Raw genomic sequence first — 25,862 nt, 5'->3', positions numbered from 1 at the left:
TACAAAAAATTAGCCAGGCATGGTAGCATGCACCTGTAATCTCAGCTGCTCGGTAGACTGAGGCAGGAGAATCGCTTGAACCCGGGAGGCAGAGGTTGCAGTGAGCGCAGATCATGCCATTGCACTCCAGCTTGGGCAACAAGAGTGAAACTCCGTCTCAAAAAAAAAAAAAGTTGGCTGGGCGCGGTGGCTCACGCCTGTAATCCCAGCACTTTGGGAGGCCGAGGCGGGCGGATCACGAGGTCAGGAGATTGAGACCATCTGGCTAACACGGTGAAACCCCATCTCTACTAAAAATACAAAAAATTAGCCACACGTGGCAGGCACCTGTAGTCCCAGCTACTTGGGAGGCTGAGGCAGGAGAATGGCGTGAACCTGGGAGGTGGAGCTTGCAGTGAGCCAAGATTGCGCCACTGCACTCCAGCCTGGGTGACAGAGTGAGACTCTGTCCCCCACCCAAAAAAAAACCTTAAATGGATGTTTTTATGTAAGACAGTAACAAAACCACAGGACTTGCAGTGGTTTGGTTGCTGGTTAGTTGTCATTATCGTTAACTTTTCTGTTGTTTAAATTTCAGAAGAAAAATCTTTGTGTGCATGTTAAGATTTTTCAAGATTGATAATTACATAAGGCTCTGGTTTCAAGATCCAATCCGTGTCCATTTTGTTTCAATGTCACCAAAGTAAAATTGATTATAGGGTGATTCTGCTTTTTCTCTCCCACTAAAGGTTTTCGGGGGGGAAAAAATTGTTCCTCTCTTACACATCTTTTTATTTCACTTTTTTGAGACAAATTCTCACGCTGTTACTCAGGCTGGAGTGCTGATACAATCACAGCTCACTGCAGCCTCAACCTCCTGGGCCCAAGCAATTTTATCACCTCCTCTGAGTGAGACCACAGGTGTGCAACATCATGTCTGGCTAATTAAAAAAAAAAAAATTTTTTTTAGAGATGGGTCTTGCTATGTTGCCCAGGCTGGTCTTGAACTCCCGGGCTCAAGCGATTCTCCCACCTCAGCCTCACAAAGTGCTAGGATTATAGGCCTGAGCCACCACACCCGGCCATATCTTGTTTAAAAAATAATAATAAAGTTCTCCATTATTTGATTGAATGTTTTGTTTTGCTTCGTTTTTTGAGACAGTCTTGCTCTGTCGCCCAGGCTACGGTGCAATGGCGTGATCTCAGCTCACTGTAACTTCCACTTCCTGGGTTCAAGCGATTCTCCCACCTCAGCCTTCCGAGTAGCTGGGATTACAGGCACCCGCCATCATGCCTGGCTAATTTCTGTATTTTTAGTAGAGACGGAGTTTCATGCCTCAGCTTCCCAAAGTGCTGGGATTACAGACGTGAGCCACCGTGCTTGGCTGGTTGAATGTTCATAAATTTCAAAAACATATCAAAAGAATGCACTTAAAATTTTAACTTTATTATTTTCCCATTACAAAAGTAATGCATATTCATTACATAATAAAAGGGAGGGAGCTCAAAACATATAAAGGAGTCTATGCTTTTTTCTTTTGTTTTTTTAAAGGAGTCTGTTTTAAAATTGCCTATTATCCTATTCCAGGGAAAACTATTAACATTTTGCCATATTTCATTTTATCAGTCTTTTCCTATGTATTTTTGAACATAGCTCAAATATTATTGTATATAAAGTCTTATATTCAGTATTTTCAACATAAATTACATTAAAGTTATTTTTATGTCAATAAAAATTATCTTTGTAAACATAATTTTAATGGCAAAATGACATTCCATCATATAGACATACTATAATTTATTTAAACACTCTCCTAAAATTAAATATTTAGTTAGGAGAAAGAGTTAATAGGTCAAAGCATATAAACATTGTGCAGATCACTGTGGCCTAGAAAGGCTGTTCTTTTTTTTTTTTTTTTGAGACGGAGTCTCGTTCTGTTGCCCAGCCTGGAGTGCAGGGGTGCGATCTCGGCTCACTGCAACCTCTGCCTCCTGGGTTCAAGCAATTCTGCCTCAGCCTCCCGAGTAGCTGGGATGACAGGCGCGTACCACCATGCTCGGCTAATTTTTGTGTATTTAGTAGAGACAGGGTTTCACCTTATTGGCCAGGCTGGTCTCGAACTCCTGACCTCAAGTGATCCACCCGCCTCGGCCTCCCAAAATGCTGGGATTACAGGCATGAGCCACCATGCCCGGCCTCAAAGGCTGTTCTTGCGAGCACAGGGAGGAAATGCGGCGACTCTGCGGGTGAGGGGTGGTATCAAGGCTGGCAGCAAGGAGAAGGCTCAAAGGTCCTGGCCTAGTCGCTCCAGCTCGTTGAGGAGGAAGTCCATATCAGCACAGGTCAGCGCAGGGTTGGCTACAACCACACGGAAGAAGTTACCCCGGGTCCCGTGGGGCTGGTAGCCAATCATCATGGAGCCCTCCTTCACCATGCGCTCCTTGAGCACGGGGGCCACCTGTGGGAGGGTGGAAAGAGATTCCAGTTGCAGCCTGGGGTCGGCTGACAGGTAGGCTGGCTTCTTGTCCTGCCAGGCTTCCAGAGGTACTTTTCCCTCCCACCCAGCCACCTTCTAGGGGTAGCATACATTGCTCAGAGCTTGACCTTGGCCTCAGTTTACCTTTTCTGTCATCTCTAACCTGCTTGGCCTTCTCTATCTTCTGCTTTTCTCCCCATTTCTCCCATCTCCAAGAAATCTGTCATGTGGGCCATTTTCTGCCAAATCTTGACTTTCTCTTGATTCCTAACACTGCTTTAGTCTAACTTCAAGCCTTGGTCATCTAAGGCTTAGTCAACACCTTCTTTTCCCCTCTCTTAATTCCTGTAATATTTTTGATAATATTAATCTGTGCCCTGTGATCTAGCAAGTAATTTACAAAATTGCCTTGAACACATTGCTTCCAAATAGTAACTCTTGTTTTATAATAACAACTCCAACAGGGCAAGAACACTTGTCCTTTCAGATCATCTGCAGCACCTAGTACCACTCTATCTTTTTTTTTTTTTTTTTTTTGAGACGGAGTCTGGCTCTGTCACCCAGGCTGGAGCACAGTGGCGCAATCTCGGCTCATTGCAAGCTCCGCCTCCCGAGTTCACGCCATTCTCCTGCCTCAGCATCCCAAGTAGCTGGGACTACAGGCGCCCGCCACCACGCCCAGCTAATTTTTCTATTTTTAGTAGAGACTGGGGTTTCACCGTGTTAGCCAGGATGATCTCGATCTCCTGACCTTGTGATCCGCCCACCTCGGCCTCCCAAAGTGCTGGGATTACAGGCGTGAGTACCACTCTATCTTTAGGGACCAGGATATAACACAGCTCCTCGCCTCCAGGTGGCACTTCTAGACTGGCCTTCCCGGGTTGCTCTGTCCCCAGCACAGGTGATAAAGCTCTTCCATGATCTTTCTGCCTCGTATCTGTCCTGGGCCTGAGTTCCCAGCCCAAATGCCAGCACAGGGCTCTGTGTACTGCACACTGGTAACTTCTCTGACTTCTCCTGTAACACCCCTCGCTTCTTCTTACTTACCAGAAACATACCTTCCTCCCCATCCCCACCCCTACCCCTACCCAAAAGACAGCGTCCGTGCCTCAGAGCAAGAGACCAGCAAGGGGACCTGCCATGCCACTCCCAGCCAGCAGGGGGCAGAAGCGCATCAGTTCCCTAAGGGGAAAGCAGAGCGGCAGAGCGGCAGAGCACGCCTACCTTGGACAGCCTTTCGTGGTAATCTGGCCTCTCCTGCTTCCCTCGCAGGCTGGGGGGTACGAACCAGAAACACACATTGAGGAACTCAGGCTGAGAGGAATGAGAAAGAGGAAGGTGTGAGCTGAGGAAGGGGGACCGTTTTCCCTCTCCCTGCCCTTTTTCCTCCACTAGGGCTTTAGTGGGGGTTAGGGGGCTGCAAAAGAGCTGGGCGGGGGCAGGTGCCACAAAAGAGAAGGTGGTCCTACCTCCATGACTAGCTCCAACCCTTCCCGCTTCTTTATTTCCTCCACCAGGTACCTGTGAACAGTGAGAAACCACAGGCGGGGAGGAAAAGCAGAGATCCAGAGACAAAAGAGGCCCACTTAGAATGAGCTACAGAGAACAAGAGAAAAGTAATCCCTGGGAGCAGGAAAGGGGGAGGGGCAGGGACCCAGGAGAGGAGAACAGGGATGACCCCTCACACACCCCCACTCCACCCGCCTACCGGGCAAGGGCAAAGGCCTGGTCGATGCGCCGTTCCAGCCCTTGATCGCCCTGTGCCTTCCACATGAGCCACAGCTTCAGACAGTCCACACGGCGGCCACACTGCACTACCTTGTCTCCCGTGTCCAGAGCCACATCGTAGAACTTGTCCTGCTGGAAAAGGTAGCTGGCCTGGGACCCATGGCAGCGCTTGAGCAGGTTCTATGTGGGGGTGAGGAGACTGTCAGACCCTACCCTCTCCACCGAGGCTTTCCTCCAGGGCTGCACTGTGGGGGTCTTAGCATAGGATACCCTTTTCTTTCCCTGGAACCAGGCGGCACTGCCGGGATGGCTGCCTGCTGGCTCCAACTTTCTTTGGGTTTCCTCTCAATACCCAGGGTTCTTCCTAAACTCTGATGGCAACTTCAAGCTAGAAACTCCAGGATACCTCTGACTCCAATTCAAAACTTGAAACTTTTCCCTTTGAAAACAGGACCCTGGGGGAGTGAAGGAGCCTAATACAGGATAGGGTGGTAGCAGAGATGCAGCTTCAGAAGGGATGGTAAGGAGAACAGAGAAAGGCCTGAACTTTATCTAAGGTGGGATACAGAAGGCAGAGCTCCAGAGAGAGGTGGGGCTGGTGCAGGGGCAGGGGCAGACCCACCGAGGTATCCTGGAGAAGAAGTGCAGAGCATTGCAGGCCTGCCGCCAGGAGCTTGTGGGGATTCCAGGCCACAGAGTCAGCCCTGGATGGGGTGGAGCAAAGGCAGGTCAGTGGCTCCTCCTCCAGCTGCCCAACCAGAGCCCCTCCTCCTTTTCCAGGCCCCCAGTAAAGGTGCTTTGGTCTCACCCTCACCCCAGCATCAGGAAGAATTGCCATGTCTGACCTCCCAGCTCCAATCAATCCTCTCCAGTTCCCCTCCCCTCAGCCTCCTTCCCCAGCCATGTTAAACTCCCTAGGCCATGATGATTCTCTGAACCAATTGTTTGAAGGGTGGGATTTGGGAAGAAGGGGACTGTATGCACCTCTGGATCCCATCCAGGAGATGCCTGTGTGTCTGTGACAGCAGGACGCTCCCACCCCAGGCAGCCTGTGGAGCAGGAGGAACAACGTGGGCCTTGGCCTTGGCTCAGCCCACCCCACCACACCCCCAAGCCCAAGTCCCACTCACATCCACATGCAGCCAGAGCCCATGACGCTGGCACACATCAGCAATTGCCTCCAGGGGGTCAAAGGCCCCTAGCACAGTGGTGCCAGAGGTGGCACTGACCAGGAACGGCACAGCACCCTGTTGCCAAAATGTAGAGGGAGAAAGATGTAAAGTCATCTCAAAAGCAACTCAGAGCCTGGTGCTGGGCCCAGCTCTAAGCTCTTTGCATGCCTAAAATGGCCCACTTCAACCTCACAACAATGTGTTACTGTCCTTTTTAATGTGCAGTCAGGAACACTGAGATTCAAAGATCCAAGCAGAAGCTCCAGAGATGGACTTTGAACCTAGATTTTTATTTCCAAAGCTCATACTCTCAAAAAACTTGAATGTTTTACTGGCAGATCCAATGCTACTGAAAAAGGCATAGTGGCTCAGACCTATAATCTCGACACTTTGGGAGGCCAAGGCAGGATTGCCTGAGGCCAGAAGTTCAAGACCAGCCTGGGCAACACAGCAAGACCCGACCTCTAAAAAAAATTTTTTTTAAAAATTGGTCAAGTATAGTGGTGCATACCTGTAGGCCCAGCTACTCAGGAGGCTGAGACGGCAGGATTGCTTGAGCCCAGAAGTTTGAGGTTACAGTGAGCTATGATTGTGCCACTGCACTCCAGCCTGGGCAACAGAATGAAACTGTCTCAAAAAATATAAACAAACAGGCCAGGCACAGTAGCTCAGGCCTGTAATCCCAGCACTTTGGGAGGCCAAGGCAGGCAGCCCACTTGAGGACAGGAGTTCAAGACCAGTCTGGCCAACATGGCAAAACCCCGTCTCTACTAAAAAATACAAAAATTAGCTGGGTGTGGTGGTGCATGCCTGTAATCTCAGCTACTTGGGAGGTGGAAGCCAAGGCAGAGGCATGAGAATCGCTTGAACCCAGGAAGCAGAGGTTGCACTGAGCCAAGATCGCGCCATTGTACTCTAGCTTGGGCAAAAGATCACGATTCTGTCTCAAAAATAAATAAAAAGGCTGGGCACGGTGGCTCACACCTGTAATCCCAGCACTTTGGGAGGCTGAGGCAGGTGGATCATGAGGTCAGGAGTTTAAGACCAGCCTGGCCAACATGGTGAAACCCCATCTCTACTAAAACTACAAAAATTAGCTAGGCGCAGTGGCAGGCACCTGTAATCCCAGCTACTCAGGAGGCTGAGGCAGGAGAATCACTTGAACCCGGGCAGCAGAGGTTGCAGTGAGCCGAGATTGTGCCATTGCACTCCAGCCTGGGTGACAAAGTGAGACTCTGTCTCTAAACAAATAAACAAACAAACAAACAAATAAATAAATAAATAAATAAATTTGAATAGTACAAAAGTTTATGCAGAAATTGAATTAGTAATTTTTAAGACTACCACAGCTGGATGTGGTAGCTCATGCCTATAATCCCAGCACTTTGGGAGGCCAAGGCAGGAGAATCGCTTGAGCCCAGGAGTTCAAGACCAGCCTGGGCAACCTAGTGAGACCTCACCTCTACAAAAGAAAAAAAAAAAAAACTCTGGGCGTGGTGGCTCACGCCTGTAATCCCAGCACTTTGGGAGGCCGAGGCAGGCGGATCACCTGAGGTCCAGAGTTTAAGACCAGCCTGACCAACATGGAAAAACCCCGTCTCTACTAAAAATACAAAATTAGCTGGGCGTGGTGGCACATGCCTGTAATCCTAGCTACTTGGGAGGCTGAGGCGGGAGAATCACTTGAACCCAGGAGGCGGAGGTTGCTGTGAGCTGAGATTGCGCCACTCCAGCCTGGACAACAAGAGCGAAACTCCATCTCAAAAAAAAAAAAAAGAAAAAAATAAGTGTATAGTGGTGCACTCCTATAGTCCCAGCTACCTGGGAGGCTGAGGTGGGAGGATCACTTAAGCCCAGGTGGTCAAGGCTGCAGTGAGCCCTGATCGTGCCACGGCACTCCAGTCTCAGCAACAGAGCAAGACCCTGTCTCAATTTTTTTTTAAGTTAAAAAGAAAAGAAACGCCCAGGTCCAGATGGCTTTGCTGGTAAATTCTATCAAACATTTAACAAAAATTGGTAACAGATCACAAACTCTTCCAAAAGACAGAATATACAAAAATCAATTGTATCTCTATACACATTAGCAATGAACAATCTAAAAATGAAATTAAGAAAACAATTTCATTTACAAAAACACCAAAAAGAATAAAATACTTAAGAATCGATTTAACAATAGAAGTATAAAGCATATACTCTGAAAACTACAAAACACTGTGGAAAGAAATTAAAGACCTAAATAAATGGAAAGATGTTTCATGTTGATGAATGAACACAATTCCTATCAAAATCCCAGTTGCCCTCTTTGCAGAAATGGACAAGATGATCTTAAATTCATATGGAAATTCAAGAAACCCAGACTAGCCAAAAACAATCTTGAAAAAAAAGCAAAGTTGGAGGACTCACACTTCCTGATTTCAAAACATACTACAAAGCTACAGTTAAATCAAGACAATGTAGTCTACAGGATAGACATGTAGATCAGTGGAACAGAACTGAGAACCCAGAAATAAATCCTCACATTTACAGTCAACTGATTTACAACAAGGATGCCAAGACAATTTATTGAAGAAAGAATTGTCTTTTTAACAAATGATGCTGGAACAACTGGCTATGCACCTGCAAACAATGCAGTTTGAAACCCTCACATTAACTCATATTACACCCTCAAATTAACTAAATAATTAAATAAATTATTAAAACAAATAAAAATCAAAACACAGCATGCCAAAACCCACAGAATATAGCAAAAGAACTGCTAAGAGGGGAGTTTATGGCAATAAACCCTCACATTAACTCATATCACACCCTCAAATTAACTCATATTGGATCACAGGCCTAAATCTCAGGGCTCAAACTATAAAACTCTTAGAAGAAAATATAGGAGTAAATCTTTGTGAGCTTGGGTTAGGTTAGATATAACACCAAAAGCAGAAGCAACCAAAGAAAAGTAGATAAATTGGACTTCAAAATTTAAAACTTTTGTACTTCAAAGGACACTATCAAAAAAGTGAAAAGTCCAATAGCAAAGACATGGAATCAACCTAGGTGCCCACCAACAGTGGATTAGATTTTTTTAAATGTGGCATATACAAACCATGAAGTATTATGGAGCCATAAAAAAAGAATGAAATCATCTCCATTGCAGCAACGTGGATGCAGCTGGAGGCCAGTATCCTAAGTGAGTTAACACAGAAACAGAAAACCAAATACCACATGTTCTCGTAAGTGGGAGCTAAATACTGAGTCCACATGGACAGAAAGATGGGAATAAAAGCCACTGGGGACTATAAGAAGCGGGAGAGAGGGGAGAAAAAGTTGAAAACATACCTGTTGGGTACTATGCTCACTACCTGGGTGATGGGTTCAATCATGCCTCAAACCTCAGAATCACACAATATACCCTTAGAACAAACCTGCACATGTCCTTACTGAATCTAAAATAAAAGTTTCAGAAAAGTGAAAAGTCAACCTAGAGAGTGGGAAGAACGTATCTGAATATCATATATCTGATAAGGGACTTACATCTAGAATATATGAAGAACTCAGCAACAAAAAGACAACGTAGCAACAAAAAGACAACGTAATTTTTTTAATGGGCAAAGGATCTGACTAGACATTTTTTCAATAGAGATATATAAATGGCTAATAAGCACATGAAAAGATGCTCAGCATCACTAATCATTAGGGAAATGCAAATCAAAACTACAATGAGTTACCACCTCATACCCATTTAGGATAACTACTATCAAAGTAACAGAAAATGGCGGGATGCAGTGGCTCACGCCTGTAATCCCAGTACTGTAAGAGGATGAGGTGGGAGGATGGCTTGAGCCTAGGAGTTTGAGACCAGCCTGGGTGACACAGCGAAAAGGAATTCTGGTAGAGATGTGTCTCTACCAAAAATAATTTTTAAAATTGGCCAAATGTCGCAGTGTGCACCTGTGGTCCCAGCTCCTTGGGAGGCTGAGGTGGGAGAATAACTTGAGCCCAGGAGGTTGAGGCTGCAGTGAACCATGATTGCACCACTGCACTCCAGCCTGGGTGACAGAGCAAGACCCTGTCTCAAAAAAACAAAACAAAGCAGAAAATAGCAAGCATTGGCTGGGCGCGGTGGCTCACACCTGTAATCCCAGCACTTTGGGAGGCCAAGGCAGGCAGATCACGAGGTCGGGAGATAAAGACCATCCTGGCTAACACCCCGTCTCTACCAAAGACGTGACACCCCATCTCCACCAAAAATACAAAAAAAAATTAGCCAGGCCTGGTGGCAGGCACCTGTAGTCCCACCTACTCGGGAGGCTGAGGCAGGAGAATGGTGTGAACCCAGGAGGCGGAGCTTGCAGTGAGCCGAGATCGCACCACTGCACTCCAGCCTGGTCGACAGAGCAAGACTCCATCTCAAAAAAAAAAAAAAAAAAAAAAAAAAAAGAAGAAAATAACAAGCGTTGACAAGGATGTGAAGAAATTAGAACCCTTGTGCACTGCGGGAATGTAAACTGGTTCAGCCACTATAGAAAACAGTATGGCAGTTCCGCAAAACAATTCAATAGAATTACCATATGCTCCAACAATTCCACTTCTGAGTATACACCCAAAATATTGAAAGCAGGGTCTTGAAGAGATTCCAAACAACAACTCAAACAGATAAATAGATAAGCAAAATATGGCATATATGTACAGCCTTAAAAAGGAAGAAAATTCTTCTCACATGCTACAACGTGGATGAACTTTGAGGACATTCTGCTAAGTGAAATAAGCCAATTGAAAAAGACAAATACCACCAGGCACGGTGGCTCACGCCTGTAATCTCAGCACTATGGGAGGCCGAGGCAGGCAGATCACAAGGTCGGGAGTTCGAGACCAATCTGGCCAAAACATGGTGAAATCCCATCTCTGCTAAAAATACAAAAAATTAGCTGGGCGTAGTGGTGCGCACCTGTAACCCTACCTACTTGGGAGGCTGAGGCAGGACAACTGCTTGAACCCAAGAGGCGGAGGTTGCAGTGAGCCGAGATCGTGCCATTGCACTCCAGCCTGAGCTACAAAAGCGAAACGCCGTCTCAAGAAAAAAGAAAAGAAAAGAGAAAGACAAATACCGTATGATTCCACTTACATAAGTACTTAGAGTAGTCAAAGTCATGGAGACAGAATGGTGGCTGCCAGGGGATGGAAGAGGGGGTAATGAGTTGTTGTTTGATGAGTATGGAGTTTCAGTTTTACAAAATGAAGAGTTCTGCTGGGTGCGGTGGTTCATGACTGTAATCCCAGCACTTTGAGAGACCAAGGTGGGTGGATCACTTGAGGCCAGGAGTTCGAGACCAGTCTGGCCAACATGGCAAAATCCCATCTCTACTAAAAATACAAAAACTAGCCAGGTTTGTTGGCAGGGGGCCTGTAATCCCAGCTACTCGGGAGGCTGAGGCACAAGAATCGCTTGAACCCAGGAGGCAGAGGCTGCAGTGAGCTGAGATTGTGCCACTGCACTCTATCCTGGGGGACACAGTGATACTCTGTCTCAAACAAAACAAAACAAAACAAAAAAACAAGATGAAAAGAGTTCTGGAGACTGGTTGCACAACAATGTGAATGTATTTAACACTACTGAACTGTACATGTAAAAATGGTTAAGATGGTAAATTTTATGTTACACACACAAAACAACAAGTAGAACTGGCAGCAGATTCTCAACAGAGACCCTTCTGGCATGTTGGGTGAGTCAGTTCTTGTTCATATAGAGCTATCTCTGTACATTGCAAAAATGTTTAGGATCCCTGTTTCCCTCTCAATAAACACAGTAATGCCCTCTGGCTAGTGTCACAACACAAAGCAAAATAAAACAGTTCCACACACTTCCAAATGCCCACTTGATGACTAGGAGAGTGGGGGTGGATGGCAGCACCAGCCCCAAGCAAGTACCTATGGATGAGGAAGGCTATAGGTGGGTTGGAAACAGTCCAGGCAAAAGGGGGAAGCTGCTCCAGCCCCATATCTTCAATTCCAGAAATATCCCATGGCCTCTGCACACACACAGAATCTTCTTGTCTACCCAAAGGGGTACAAAAGGGGTACCACCTAGTTCATTTCCTTTCTCCCTTCCAGTCTCAGCTCAACCATCCCTTCTGAGGGAAGCCTTCCCTGACTCCTTAACCTCCTGATTAGGTCAATTCTCTGGTATTCTATGCTCAAAGAGCACAATGTAACTCACCTTCATAGCATATATATATATATTTTTTTACATATATTTATGAATGTCAGTCTTCCTTACTGGAATAAAAGTTCTATGAAAAACAAAATGGGTGAAGGATCTGAATAGACATTTTTCCAAAGAAGATATACAAATGGCCAATAAGTACATGACAAGATGCTCAATATCATTAGTCATCAGGGAAAATCAAATCAAAACACAATGAGATCCCACTTCACACCCACTAAATGGTATAATAAAAAAAGATATGACAAGTGCTGGTGAGTATGTAGAGCAATTGGAACCCTCATATACTGCTAGTGGGATTGCAAACTGGTGCAGCCACTTTGGAAAACAGTCTGGCAGTTTCTCAAAAGGTTAGATACAGAGTTACCATATGACCCAGCAGTTTCACTCCTAGGTATATAACCAAGATAAATGAAAACACATTTTCACACAAAAATCTGTACACAAATGTTCATAACAGCATTATTCGTAAGAGACCCAAAGTGGAAACAACTCAAATGTCCATCAACTGATGAATAGATAAATAAATGTGGTATATCCATTTAATGGAATATGATTTGGCCATAAAAGAAGGGAAGTGCCGATACACGCTACAGCTTGAAGCGTATTGCTATGTAAAAAAAGCTCATCACAAAGGGCATGTATAATATGATTCCAGAATTCAGAACTGGCAAATATAGAGACACTAACTAGGTTACTGGTTGCCTAGAACCGGGAGTTCTGGGAGAATTAGAGACCGATGGCTAAAGGGTATGGGGTTTCTTTTGGGGGAGATAAATGTTCTAATACTGACTGTGATGATGTTTGCACAACTCTGCAAATATGCTAAACCACTAAATAGTACCCTTTAAGTTGGTGAATTACGTTAGGTGAATTATATGTTATGTGAATTATATATCAATAAAACTATTACCAAAAAAGTTTCTATAATAAAAAGAGAAACATCACTACTCTAATTGCAGCCTTTACTGCCACTCAGAGGTAATATCCACATATCAATAAATATATACTGTTCTAAATAACAAAAATGGGCTCATAATGTCCATTCTTTTTTTTTTTTTTTTTTTTTTTTTGAGACAGAGTCTCGCTCTGTCACCCAGGCTGGAGTGCAGTGGTGCGATCTTGGCTCACTGCAAGATCCACCTCCCAGGTTCACGCCATTCTCCTGCCTCAGTCTCCCGAGTAGCTGGGACTACAGGCGCCTGCCACCACGCCTGGCTAATTTTTTGTATTTTTAGTAGAGATGGGGTTTCACCGTGTTAGCCAAGGTGGTCTCGATCTCCTGACCTTGTGATCTGCCTGCCTCAGCCTCCCAAAGTGCTGGGATTACAGGCGTGAGCCACCGCGCCCGGCTCATAATGTCCATTCTATACTGCAATTTGCAATATATATTTACTATATACAGTGGAGATACTTTCATGTTAGTATATATAGTCTCATCTATTCTTTTAAATGGCTACCCAGTACTCTAATAATAGTAATAAATAATAACAACAATACCAGTAGCTTGTATTTATACAGTGCATCTATGTGCCAGGCAATATTCTAAGTGCTTTACATATACTAATTCATTCAATCCTTACAATAACCCTACGTAGCAAGTTCCATATTCTGTCCATTTTACAGGGGAAGGAACTAAGACACACAGATATACCATAATTTATTTTGTCTATTAATGGACATTTAAATGTTTTTTTTAAACATTTGTGGCCAGGCATGGTGGCTCACGCCTGTAATCCCAGCACTTTGGGAGGCCGAGGCAGGTGGATCGTTTGAGGTCAGGAGTTCAAGACCAGCCTGGCATTGAACCCCGTCTCTACTAAAAATATAAAAATTAGCCAGACATATTGATGCACGCCTATAATCCCAGCTACTCAGGAGGCTAAGGCATGAGAATCACTCGAACCCAGGAGGTAAAAGTTGCAGTGAGCCGAGATTGTGCCATTGCACTCCAGCCAGGGTGACACAGTGAGACTCTATCTCAAAAAAGAAAAAAAAAATGGCCGGATACAGTGGCTCACACCTGTAATCCCAACACTTTGGTAGGCTGAGGCAGGCGGATCACCTGAGGTCAGGAGTTTGAGACCAGCCTGACCAACATGGAGAAACCCCATCTCTACTAAAAATACAAAATTAGCCAGGACTGGTAGCACATGCCTATAATCCCAGCTACTTGGGAGGCTGAGGCAGGAGAATCGCTTGAACCCGGGAGGTGGAGGTTGTAGTGTGCTGAGATCGCACCATTGCACTCCTGCCTGGGCAACAGGAGTGAAACTCCATCTCAAAAAAAAAAAAATTTTTACATTTATATTTATTTATTTATTATTTTTGAAATCACACCACTGCACTCCAGCCTGGGTGACTGAGTGAGACTCTGTCTCAAAAACTATTAAAAAATAAAAATAAATAAAATTGTACAGATGGTGCCAAAATGCCCTCCAAGGTGGCTGTAGCAGTTACATACCCCTCAAAGTGGAGGAGTGTGCTAATGTCCCCTCATCCCCACTACTCACAGCCTTCACCAGTGCCTCTCCCCTCCTCAGCCTCTCCCTGCACAGACCCTTGCAGCCCACAGGAACCTTCTACACTACAGGGCAGGCCCCCAGCACCCTCCCTGTGGTGCTGCCTGGGACTCACTCTCACTCAGTCCTGCCTCTCAGAATCCAACCTGGCATAGGTGTCTGGGCAGAGCCCCAGAAAGCAATGTAGTGTCCTCACCCCCAGGTTCCCCACAGTCATTTCAGCCCACAGGGGAAGATGGGCATGGAGATGAGAGGGATGAAGGGTGCCTTGAGCAGGGAGAGCCCCAATAACCCTCCAAGAAGGTTGGAGGCTCCATCACTCCAGCGAGCCTCACTTACTCACCTCAGCCTCGGCCATACCAATCTGCCTCTCCAGATCCTCGGGGACCATTTTCCCTCTGAAAAAGAAAATGCAGAGAGTACAGCAGGGACAGGTTCTCTGTTGAAGGCAGGGTAAGGTGGGGTTAGCAATGCAGAGATGACAGTGCTAGTTTTTCCCTCAGGGGTTGAAACAGATCTCAGGGCAGAGGTGGGAGATGCTGGCAGGCTCTGGTAGACCGGAACAGCAATTCTACTGAATAGTGAGGGGAGAGAGGTCCACCAGCGGTAAAGGGCCTGATGCCAGAGCATTCTGGCAGCAGGAAGGTACTCTGTGCCAAGCTGGGTCACAGCCGTTTGGGCAGAAGGACCTTCACCTCTCATCAGCCTTGACTACTCGGACACTGTCAGTGCCAAGTCCCAGAAACGCAGCTCCCTTCTGGATGGAGTAGTGACACTGCGGGAGAAGGCAGAGGGCAGGTTAGCATAACTTGATGGGGGAGGGGAGAGAAGGTAAAAGTCAAGTGTGAGCTCCAACAGATGGGATCCTGTAGGGCAGGGCTTCTCAAATGTTAGTGTGCATACGAATCGCCTGGATGTCTGGTTAAAATGCAAGTTCAGGTCCACTAGGTCTGAGGTCTGGGGTGAGGCCCGAGATTCTGCATTTCTTTTTTTTTTTTTTTTCAGACAGAGTTTCCCTCTGTTGCCCAGGCTGGAGTGCAGTCGAGCCATCTCAGCTCACTGCAACCTCCACCTCCCAGGCTCAAGAAATTCCCATGCCTCAGCCTCCTACGCAGCTGGGAATACAGGTGCCCACCACTATGCCTAGCTAATTTTTTGTATTTTAGTAGAGAAGGGGTTTCACCATGTTTCCCAGGGTGGTATCAAACTCCTGAGCTCAGGCAATCCGCCCACCTCAGCCTCTCAAGTGCTGGGATTATAGGCGTGAGTCACCGTGCCCAGTCAGATTCTGCATTTCTAACAAGCCCCAGGTCATACCAATGCTGCTGGTCCACAGACCACACTCTTCAGTAGGAAGAGTATGGACTGTGTCCACTGTACTCAGGGCCCCTCCTCTGCCCCTAAACAGAAGGCAATGTGAACAGGTGCAGTTACTGGCCTCCTTGACTGGAAGGAAGCGCATCTGCCTGGGGGCAGGCTGGCCTTGGAGGATGTGGGGAGGGCAGGGAGAAGACCTGGAAGGTCTCTACTTAGCTGGCTGGAGATCAGAATCAGGAGCCCAGGGTTGGGCCTGTGCCTCTTCCCCACCTCCTTCGATGTGAATAGTGCCAGGGGCGGCAGTGTGCGGAGGCCCCTCTGCTTGCAATCCGGGTAGCGCTGATAGCGGGCCAGATTTACAGCATACATGTTGGAGATGGAGCCACCTGTCACAGGGAGGGGGCGGTGACAAGAGGAAGGAGCACTGGGTCAAGACTGGAGCTTGCCTCCCCTTCCCTTTCCACCAGAAGAGCTCATCAAAGCAGCAGGTATGACTGGCTCCAAGGCCCACAATTCCCAGGATCATGCCATCCCAGAATGGATCCAGGATCAGATCCTCTTGACCACACACCTCCACACCCGGGGCTGCCCCCAAGAGACAGCCCCCCATCCAGAGACAGCACGAACTAGAAAAGTGATCCCAGGGAATGGTGACAAACATGAGCATGAAGGGATCAGACAGGCTCCTCCCTGGTCTGGCCTGGGTCCAGCTGGAGAGGAATCAAAGAGGAATCATCCCTCCCTGCCAGATGCTTAGGGCAAGAGAACGGTGCAGGAGGAGGAACCCATAAAAAGGGCAAAGAAAGGTCCCCCTCATTCTCACAAACCAGGGCAGAAGATTCCGTCCCCAGAGCTCCAGCCCACCAGGGCCCGGAGTTTCCTCAGCACCTCCTCTTCCATGAGCACAAACACGGGGGCGATTTCATATGTGTACCTGCCAGGAGAGAGAACGACAAGAAAGGAGAGATGGGGAGGGACCGCCCAGACAGGCCCTTAAACTGCACAGGAGTCAGAAAAAAGAGGCAATGAACAGTGAGCGAAGGAAGAGTCCAAGGAGAAGAACAAGTTGGTGACAGAACCAGGGAAGCAAGAAAGAGAAAACAGAGGTCAGGAGGCCTGAGAAAGTTTGGAGAAAGGGGGTCAAAGGATACAAGGAAAAACTCTCCGCCGATAGGGATTCCCAGAAGCAGTAGAGAGAAGGCAGAATCATTCTCCTCCCCTACCCCTCAGGCACCTCTCCAGCAAACCTAAATCCTTTGTGGGATGGTAGAGGGGCCGTGGGATGCTCACTGGCTGGTGTTGAGGCTCTCAGTGATAATGCGCCCGGCCAGAGCATGGGGATCCAACCCTGAGAAGAGCTGGTTGAAGAACCGAGGGTGACCTGGAGAAGGAGAGTACGCCAGGGAGCTCAGAGTAGAGTTCAGGGCAAACTCCCAAGTCTCCTTCCCAAAGAAGCCAGGGCCCACCAGTCTTGACACTGTAGCGAATCACAGCCCGACACCGCTCCAGGATCTGCTCCTGCGACTCGCCCTGGCTCCGCAGCTCCAAATCCAGCAGCTGCTTCAGCTCCTCAGGCTCCTTCCACTCACAGACCTAGGAAGAGAGCCAGGGATGCTGGGGGCCTGGGATGCCTGTGGACTGACTGTCAAAACACACCTCCACAGACAGGAGACACGACCAACCTGCACTAAAAACAACTTTGGGATATTTCCAAAGTAAAACTCTGAAAATTAGCAAGAGTAGTGAACACAGTAAGACTCAGAATGTAAATCCCTGAGGTACCCGGGGGGACAGGGATGAATTCTGGGGAGAAACCTTATCAAAGAAGGAAAGTTCTGAGCCAGATTTGGAAAGAGAAAGAGAAGGCTTGGGCCAGGCGTGGTGGCTTATGCCTGTAACCTCAGCACTTTGGGAGGCCGAGGCAGGCAGATTACCTGAGGTCAGGAGTTCAAGACCAGCCTGGCTAACATGGTGAAACCCCATCTCTACTAAAAATACAAAAATTAGCCGGGCGTGGTGGCACATGCCTGTAATCCCAGCTACTCGGGAGGCTGAGGCAGGAGAACTGCTTGAGCCCAGGAGACGGAGGTTGCAGCGACCTGAGATCGTGCCACTGCACTCCAGCCTGGCCGACAGAGTGAGACTCTGTCAAAAAAAAAAAAAAAAAAAAAAAGACAGGACGGACGGACGGACAGACGGAAGGAAGGAAGGAAGGAAGGAAGGAAGGAAGGAAGGAAGGAAGGAAGGAAGGTAGGAAGAAGGCTGGCTTGATGCGAAGGAGGAGGGGGAAAGGACTCACCTTCTGGGAGGCACTGGTTCCTTTCTGAATGGCCTCATCCACAACAACCCCAAACACGGCCTGGAGTAAGGCTTCCACAGCCACTGGGTCCCCAGCAAGGGAGGGGAGTGCTTCTGAGTCAGCCATCAGGATCTGTGGCAGAGCAGAGTCATTCCCTACTCAGCCTGTGAACCCTACCTGGACCTACCCAGCAGGAGCCTCATCTTCCAAACGGGCCTGAGGCCCAAGTCCTGCAGCTCAGTCTCAGCCCCCAGTGCACAGACAAGGGCAAGTGAGAGTGCCCAGGGAGAAAGCCAGTGGGAACAGGTGGGAAAGAAAAGGCAGACAGTGCTGAGCAGGTGGACTCTAGTGGCCATTTCCACCTAAGGCAGAGACAAGCTTACTTCTCTGCGAAGGAGAGCCAGAGGAAGGGTGCAAAGGTAGCTCCTCAGAACAGTGGAACCAAGACGGCAGAGGGAGTGGGGTGAAAACAGCAGTCACATGGCCATAATTCTCATGACCTTTGCCCTAAAGAGAACTTTGACAGATTTGGGATAGGGACAGCAGGGTGAGGCGAAGCTCCCTGAATAATCATTAGCTGACAGAAGGAGATGGGAAATGAGATGAAAGGCAAAACCCATGCTGCATTAACCCCAAGGTGGCGAGAACCAGAAGGCCAGCGCAGAAGAGGGGACCCGCACTGTGCATCCCAGGGCCCAGCATGGGGGTGTCTTGAGGGCAAACAAGGGCCTGAGAAACTGCCACAGGTGACCCTGGAGACTGAGGCGGAGGGTGCCTGAGAGGCAGGGACGTAAAATCCCCCCACCTTTTTATTTTTTTGAGATGGAGTCTTGCTCTGTTACCCAGGCTGGAGTGCAGTGGCACAGTCCTGGCTCACTGCAACCTCTGCCTCCTAGGTTCAAGAGATTCTCCTGCCTCAGCCTCCCAAGTACCTGGGACTACAGGCGTGCACTACCACACCCGACTAATTTTAGTATTTTTAGTAGAGACAATGTTTAGCTATGTTGGTCAGGCTGGTCTCGAACTCCTGACCTCAGGTGATCCACCTGCCTCAGCCTCCCAAAGTGCTGGGATTACAGGCGTGAGCCACCATGCAGGCCGACATAAAATCCTTTAAGCAAGCCTCAGAGGCCAACCTCTTTTGCATCCCAAACCCCAGAGTCTTTTCAGAACTGCCCTGCTTTCTAAAGCCCTCTCCTAGAGCAGGAAGGAAAAGGGTTATATTGAGGAAGCATTTGCTAAACAAGTCCGATCCTGTGCCTTCCGGGCTGGGAGTCCTGTTTGTAGTGAGCACCAACTGTGTTCGCCACATGGTGCTGAGGACTGAGAATGCCTCCTCACCCCACTGGGAGGACACAGACACGTGCAACAGTTACAGACCAGGGCATGGCTGGATGCCGACCCTAGGTCTCCTCAGAATTCAGGAAAGAAGGAGATGGATGGAGGCTGAAGGCTGAGAAAGACCTGCAGTGGGATTGCAGATGAATCCTAAGAGAGGGCAGGAGAAATGGGGTGGGTGACTGGAAGGAAGAGAGGCATTCAGGGGTAAGAGGAGGAAAGCCATGAGCTTACAGCAGAAATGAACAGGACTTGTCCTGAGGTCAGTGGCAACACAGGGCTGGCGGGAACATGGGAGTGAAGGCAGGGTGGGCAGAGTTTTGTGAGCACATGAGGAGTCATGAGTGCCAGCCAGGCCAAGGAATCAACATTTTATCCTACAGAAAATGGGAAGTCACTTAAAGATTGTGTGACAAGGAATAATGTAGTACAATGGATGCTCTCAGAAGACCAATTTATAGCAGTAGGATACAGAAGAATTAACAGGCTCTTGCAGTAAATAAGGCAAGAGGCGATCCACACTTGAATAAGAGTGATGCTGGTAGGAAATGACAGAGAGAACAATCTGCAGGCGTGCTCATTCTCTGGATTGTGCTGAATTCAACACTTAGGGGAGCTACGTTGCAGGAAAAGGAAGACTCAAAGATGACCCTGGGATTTCAAGCCTGGGAGACTGGAAAAATAATAGCACCCCTCAAAGAAACAGGGATGCAGAAAGGGGAAACTAGATCGAAATAAAGTGGTATTGCTTGGAAATACTCATCTGAGTGGAGGTCCAGATGGCAAACTGTTTTCCATACATCCTATGGGAGGGGGTCAGGCCCACAGCTCTGATGAGATGCTAGAATGGAAAGCAGGTTTGAGAGTCAGGGTATAGCTGAAGCTTTGTGATGGGCTCCACTCCCTAAAGGAGAGAGAATTGAGAGAGATGGATGGGAGGAGGGAGCAAACACCAAGGCCTGGCGGACCCTCCAAATGACAGGGCAAGAAGATCAAGAAAATCTGGAAAGGGAGCAACCATCCTCAAAATGGGATGGTCTAATATAATCCACTGCCAACAGTCACTAGACCTCACACATGATGTGTGGTGCACACATCATGCACCACGTAACGACATTTCAGTCAACAAGGCTGCAGTGAGCTGAGATCGCACCACTGCACTCCAGCCTGGGTGACAGAGTGAGACTCTGTCTCAAAAATAAATATTAAAAAATAAAGTGGACAATTATGTGGTTTTTCATAAATTCACAAAGTTGTTGCAACCATCATCACTATCTAATGCCAGAACATTTTCATCACCCAAAAAAAACCCTCAGTAGCAGTCATTTCCCATTCTCCCCTTCCTCGACCCCCGGCAACTACTAATCTACTTTGTTTCTATAGATTTGTCTAGTCTGGCCATTTCATATAAAAGGGGTCATATAATATGTGGTCTTTTGTGACTAGCTTCTTGTGCTTAGCATAATGCCTTTAAGGTTCATCCAAGTTGCAGCAAGTACCAGTATTTCTTTGTATGGCCAAATAGTATCTCATTATATGGATACACCACATTTTATCTATTCATTTATCAGTTGATAGACATTTGAGTTGTTTCCACTTTTTGGCTATTATGAATAATGCTGCTGTGAACATCTGTGTATAAGTTTTTGTGTGAACATATGTTTTCAGTTCTCTTGGGTGTATACCTGGTAGTGCTGGAATTGCTGTGTCACAGGGTAACTCTATATATAACTCTTTGAGGAAATGCCAAACTGTTTTCCAAGGTGACTGGACCATTTTACACTCCCATCAGCAGTGTATAAGGGTTCCAGTTTCTCCACAACCTTGACAACACTTATTATTGTCTTTGTTATCACAGACATCTGCGTTTTTAATTTTTATAGGGATTGCCTACATCCATAAAGGTTGTATCAATGTATGAAAGTCCCTGCATCTTCAGCCTTAGCAACGGAATATGCTATCAAACTTTTGAAACTGGGGACTAAAAAATGGTATCTCAGGGTTTTAATTTAGTTGCATGCCTGCATTAGTCAGTTTTGCCATATCAACAAATGCCTTCAGAATCCCACAGAGGTTTATTTCTCTTTCATGGCTTACATTGGTAGTGGTGTTGGCTACAGTTCTGATTCATGTGCCTTTATTACAAGATCCAGTCTGAAGTAACTGCTCTCATTTGGGACACACTGTTTTAACGTCAGGGCAAAAGAACAAAAGGCAGAGAAAACCACACACTCACTCTTTTTTTTCTTTTTTTGAGACGGAGTCTCGCTCTGTCGCCCAGGCTGGAGTGCAGTGGCCGGATCTCAGCTCACTGCAAGCTCCGCCTCCCGGATTCACGCCATTCTCCTGCCTCAGCCTCCTGAGTAGCTGGGACTACAGGCGCCTGCCACCTCGCCCGGCTAGTTTTTTGTATTTTTCTGTAGAGACGGGGTTTCACCGTGTTAGCCAGGACTGGTCTCGATCTCCTGACCTTGTGATCCGCCCGTCTCGGCCTCCCAAAGTGCTGGGATTACAGGCTTGAGCCACCACGCCCGGCCGGCACACACTCACTCTTAAAGCTGCTGCTCAGACCTGGCATATGGCATATGTGCTCATACTCACTTGACCAACACCACACAGCCAAGTACTAGGGCAGGGGGGGTGAGGACGTATATTCCTCCCACAGAGGGCACTGCAAAGGGCATGGGGGAAATGGGGGAAAATATAAACTTCTCTTACAAGATCATTGGGCACGAGCCCATAGTAGGATTTTTCGTTGTTATTGAGACGGAGTCTCACTCTGTCACCTGGGCTGGAGTGCAATGGCACGATCTCGGCTCATTGCAACCTCCAACTCGTGGGTTCAAGCAATTCTTCTGCCTCAGCCTCCTGAGTAGGTGGGATTACAGGCGCATGCCACCATGCCCAGCTAATTTTTGTAGTTTTAGTAGAGATGGGGTTTCACCATGTTGGCCAGGCTGGTCTTGAACTCCTGAGCTCAGGTGATCTGCCCACCTCGGCCTCCCAAAGGGCTGGGATTACAGGTGTGAGTCACGGTGCCCAGCCCCATAGTAGGGTTTTGCATTGTCTCACCTCAGCCTGCACCGCCCTCCTCCCTCATTTACAGATTTCTGAGTATGAACCACTGATACAAAAGCTTCCTCTCCTTCTCCCTCAGAGATGCCCTCTTGATTATCCCTTCTCATTTGTTCAAATCTGCATCCTACCTCTTTCTCACAGCATTTTACATTGTTCAAACCTCACAATATACCCGCCTCCAGCGACCTCCTCTTCACAGCCAATCTTCTTCAAAGGGTTATCTCCAAGTAGCTTCCACCTTCAAGGTCACCAAGAATTTTCCTGCCTCCAAACCCAATGGTCACATCTCATCTTTATCCTGTTTGACCCCTCTGGAGCCATCCAACATAGTTTGCCACTACATCTTGAAACATATTCTTTAACTGGCTTCCATATTACTACCCTAGTTTGTCCCCTCTCTCTGGCCATTCCTAGCTTCCCATGAATTTTCACCTTCCTCTGGCCCTCCTTTAAATGCTGGAGTTCCTCAAGGTTCTGTCCCAGGGCCTCTTTCCTCTGCATCTGTACCTATTCCTGGGCAATCTCATCCATGCCCAGGGCTATCTGCTGGTGACCCCCCCCTCTCAGACCTCTCCTGAGCTCCAAATCCCTGATGCCACCTGCCTGACCTGCAATTCCCACAGGCACTTCACACTCCACAAATGAGCTCCTTATCAGCTCTCTGAAATCTGCTCTTCTTCTTGGGTTCCCCAGCTCGGTGAATCGCACAATCTTCTCTACTGGTTACTCAAACCAGGGACTTTAACTGATACTAAACTGATTTTCCCCTTTTTATTTAATTTATTATTTTTTTTTTTTTTAAAGAGACAAGGTCTTTCTCACTCTGTCGTCCAGGCTGAAGTGTGGTGGCATGATCTTGGATCACTGCAACCTCAAACTCCTGGCCTCAAGCAATTCTCCTCAGCCTCCCTCCTGGGATTATAGGCATGAGCCACCATGCCGGGTCTTTTTATTTAACCTTTTTATTTAATCTTCAAAGGTTGTTACATTTTCTCTCTCTTCTCCAACACAACACCGAAACCTATCTATCAACACAACACCAACACCTGGATAGCTTCACTTTTTTCCTCTGGGGTATGTTCTAATTTTTTTCCTTAAAAATATAGTACTGGCCGGGCGCGGTGGCTCAAGCCTGTAATCCCAGCACTTTGGGAGGCCGAGACGGGTGGATCACGAGGTCAGGAGATCGAGACCATCCTGGCTAACACGGTGAAACCCCGTCTCTACTAAAAAATACAAAAAACTAGCCGGGCGACGAGGCGGGCGCCTGTAGTCCCAGCTACCCGGGAGGCTGAGACAGGAGAATGGCGTGAACCCGGGAGGCGGAGCTTGCAGTGAGCTGAGATCCGGCCATAGCACTCCAGCCTGGGTGACAGAGCGAGACTCCGTCTCAAAAAAAAAAAAAAAAAAAAAAAAATATAGTACTTTAGAGCTGGGTGCAGTGGCTTATGCCTGTAATCCCGAGACTTTCAGAGGCCAAAGCAGGCGGATCATGAGGGCAGGAGTTTGAGACCAGCCTGGCCAATATGGTGGAACCCCATCTCTACTAAAAATATAAAAAGTTAGCCAGGTGCAATGGCACGTGCCTATTGTCCCAGTTACTCAGGAGGCTGAAGCAGGAGAAATGCTTGAACCCGGGAGGCAGAGGATGCAGTGAGCCAAGATCACGCCACTGCACTCCAACCTGGGGGACAGAGCGAGACTCCATCTCAAAAAAAAAAAAAGAAAAGAAAAATACAAAACTTAGCTGGGCGTAGTGGTACTCACCTGTGGTTTCAGCTACTCCAGGGGCTGAGGCAGGAAGATCACTTCAGCCTCGAAAAACAGGAGGCAGAGGTTGCAGTGAGCTGAGATCTCACACCACTGCATTCAGCCTGGGTGACAGAGTCAGACCATGCCTCAAAACAAAACAAAACAAAACAAAACCAGCACTTTCCTTTAAAGGAAAAGTGGTAGCTTTACAGTGAGAAAACCTGGTGGACACCACCTTGCCCAAGTAATCATCAGCAATAAGGCAACAGGCCGACATCATGAGCCTCCTGATATGAAATGCTCAACATCACTTATATAGTATTTCTGCCAAAAATGCAGGACCCAAATCTAATTGTGACACAAAATATATATCTAAATTGAGGGTCATTCTATAAAACATCTACTCTGCACTCTTCAAAAATTTCAATGTCATGAAAATTAAAGGGAATATGAGGAACTGCTCCAAACTGAAGGAGACTAGAGGTATTACGACCAAAAGGAATATGTAATCTTAGACTGGCTACTGGATAAGGAAGAAAAATTCCTGCTATAAAGAACATTACTAGGGCCAGGTGCAGCGGCTCACGCCTATAATCCCAGCACTTTCAGAGGCTGAGACAGGCGGATCACACGAGGTCAGGAGTTCGAGACCAGCATGGCCAACATGGTGAAACCTCATCTCTACTAAAAATACAAAAATTACCTGGGCATGGTGGCATGCATTTGTAATCCCAGCTACTCGGGAGGCTGAGGCAGGAGAATCTCTTGAACCTGGGAAACATAGGCTGCAGTGAGCCGAGATCACAACACTGCACTCTAGCCCGGGCATCACAGCAAGACTCCGTCTCAAGAAAAAAAAAATTTATTGGAACAACTGGTGGAATCTGACTATGGATGGTATTATAAATATTAGTATTCTACCAGTGTTAAATTTCTTGAATCTGATAACTGTATTGTGGTTATGTAAGAGAACGTTCTTATTCTTAGAAAACATGCTAAAAGAGCATAATGTCTGCAACTTTCAGATAGTTCAGAAAAAGACAATCTTATTTGTATATATGCATAGGCATTTATTTGTAATATGTTTATTAACATATGATTCACATACCATGAAGTTCACCCTTTAAAAGTAAATCAGTGGTTTTTAGTATAAAACTATGCACTGATCACGACTATTTCATTTCAGAACACTTTCATCACCCCAAAAAGAAACTCCATACCTATTAGCAGTCACTCTCCATGCATTTTTGAAAATACTGAAAAAGAAGGAAAAAGACTTCAAAATATTCATTTGTGGCTATTTCTGGGTGTTATTATTATGGATGATTTTTAAGTTTCTTATTTATACACATCTATATTTTTATAACTTTATACAATCATTTCACATTGCTTATGGAATTAAAATAAAGGTTATTTTTAAACAATATAAAAATTGGCCGGGTACGGTGGCTCATGCCTGTAATTCCAGCACTTTGGGAGGCTGAGGTGGGTGGATCACCTGAGGTCAGGAGTTTGAGACCAGCCTGGCCAACATGGCAAAGCCCCATTTCTACTAAAAACACAAAAATTAGCTGGGAGTGGTAGCAGGTGCCTGTAATCCCAGCTACTCAGGAGGCTGAGGTAGGATCCACTTGAACCTGTGAGGTGGGGGTTGCAGTGAGCCAAGATGGCACCACTGCACTCCAGCCTCGGCGACAGAGTGGGACTCCATTTCAAAAATATATATATATATTGAGGAATTAAGGGGGTACAAGAATTCTAAAATATACAAATCATCAGGCTCAAGGAATGTCCCTTGCACATTATGTGATTTCCCAACTCCTCAATCCACTGTTATCAAAGGTCTAATGGAAGGCAAAGGGAGCCACACACTGCTCATCTCTATTACACAACCCCTCAACCCACGCTGGCTCTCAGGAAGGGAATGGGTTCAGTTTGTTCAGCAAACATTGACTGAGTGTCCTCTACTTCTGAGTGCCTGGCTGGCAT

General features: G+C 47.0%; 1 protein-coding gene across 8 annotated transcripts in view; it reads right to left on the bottom strand.

Moving 5' to 3' along the window:
• Positions 1–1,405: 1,405 nt before the first annotated feature.
• Positions 1,406–25,862, bottom strand: part of CSAD (cysteine sulfinic acid decarboxylase) — a 33,414-nt gene continuing 8,957 nt past the window's right edge. For 3 of the 8 annotated variants that reach the window (XM_030938548.1, XM_030938546.1, XM_030938547.1), the window contains exons 2-16: positions 19,807–19,884; positions 17,706–17,837; positions 16,873–16,999; positions 16,697–16,787; positions 16,234–16,340; positions 15,677–15,792; positions 14,785–14,864; positions 14,433–14,487; positions 5,315–5,431; positions 5,169–5,233; positions 4,807–4,888; positions 4,165–4,364; positions 3,926–3,977; positions 3,681–3,770; positions 1,406–2,438 (exon numbers count right to left, since the gene is read on the bottom strand). In XM_030938548.1, coding sequence (XP_030794408.1) covers positions 2,265–2,438; positions 3,681–3,770; positions 3,926–3,977; positions 4,165–4,364; positions 4,807–4,888; positions 5,169–5,233; positions 5,315–5,431; positions 14,433–14,487; positions 14,785–14,864; positions 15,677–15,792; positions 16,234–16,340; positions 16,697–16,787; positions 16,873–16,999; positions 17,706–17,837; positions 19,807–19,845 — 1,527 coding nt within the window. In that variant the 5' untranslated portion in view covers positions 19,846–19,884 and the 3' untranslated portion in view covers positions 1,406–2,264. Of the gene's footprint in view, positions 2,439–3,680; positions 3,771–3,925; positions 3,978–4,164; positions 4,365–4,806; positions 4,889–5,168; positions 5,234–5,314; positions 5,432–14,432; positions 14,488–14,784; positions 14,865–15,676; positions 15,793–16,233; positions 16,341–16,696; positions 16,788–16,872; positions 17,000–17,705; positions 17,840–19,806; positions 19,885–25,862 lie in introns of those variants that run through there. The other 5 variants (XM_010373944.2, XM_030938549.1, XM_030938550.1 and 2 more) reach the window with 3 other exon arrangements.

Source organism: Rhinopithecus roxellana, chromosome 10 (assembly GCF_007565055.1).
Source record: "Rhinopithecus roxellana isolate Shanxi Qingling chromosome 10, ASM756505v1, whole genome shotgun sequence".
Taxonomy (NCBI): domain Eukaryota; kingdom Metazoa; phylum Chordata; class Mammalia; order Primates; family Cercopithecidae; genus Rhinopithecus; species Rhinopithecus roxellana.
Note: the sequence above shows the minus strand (reverse complement) of the source record. Positions and strands in the feature narration are given on the sequence as shown.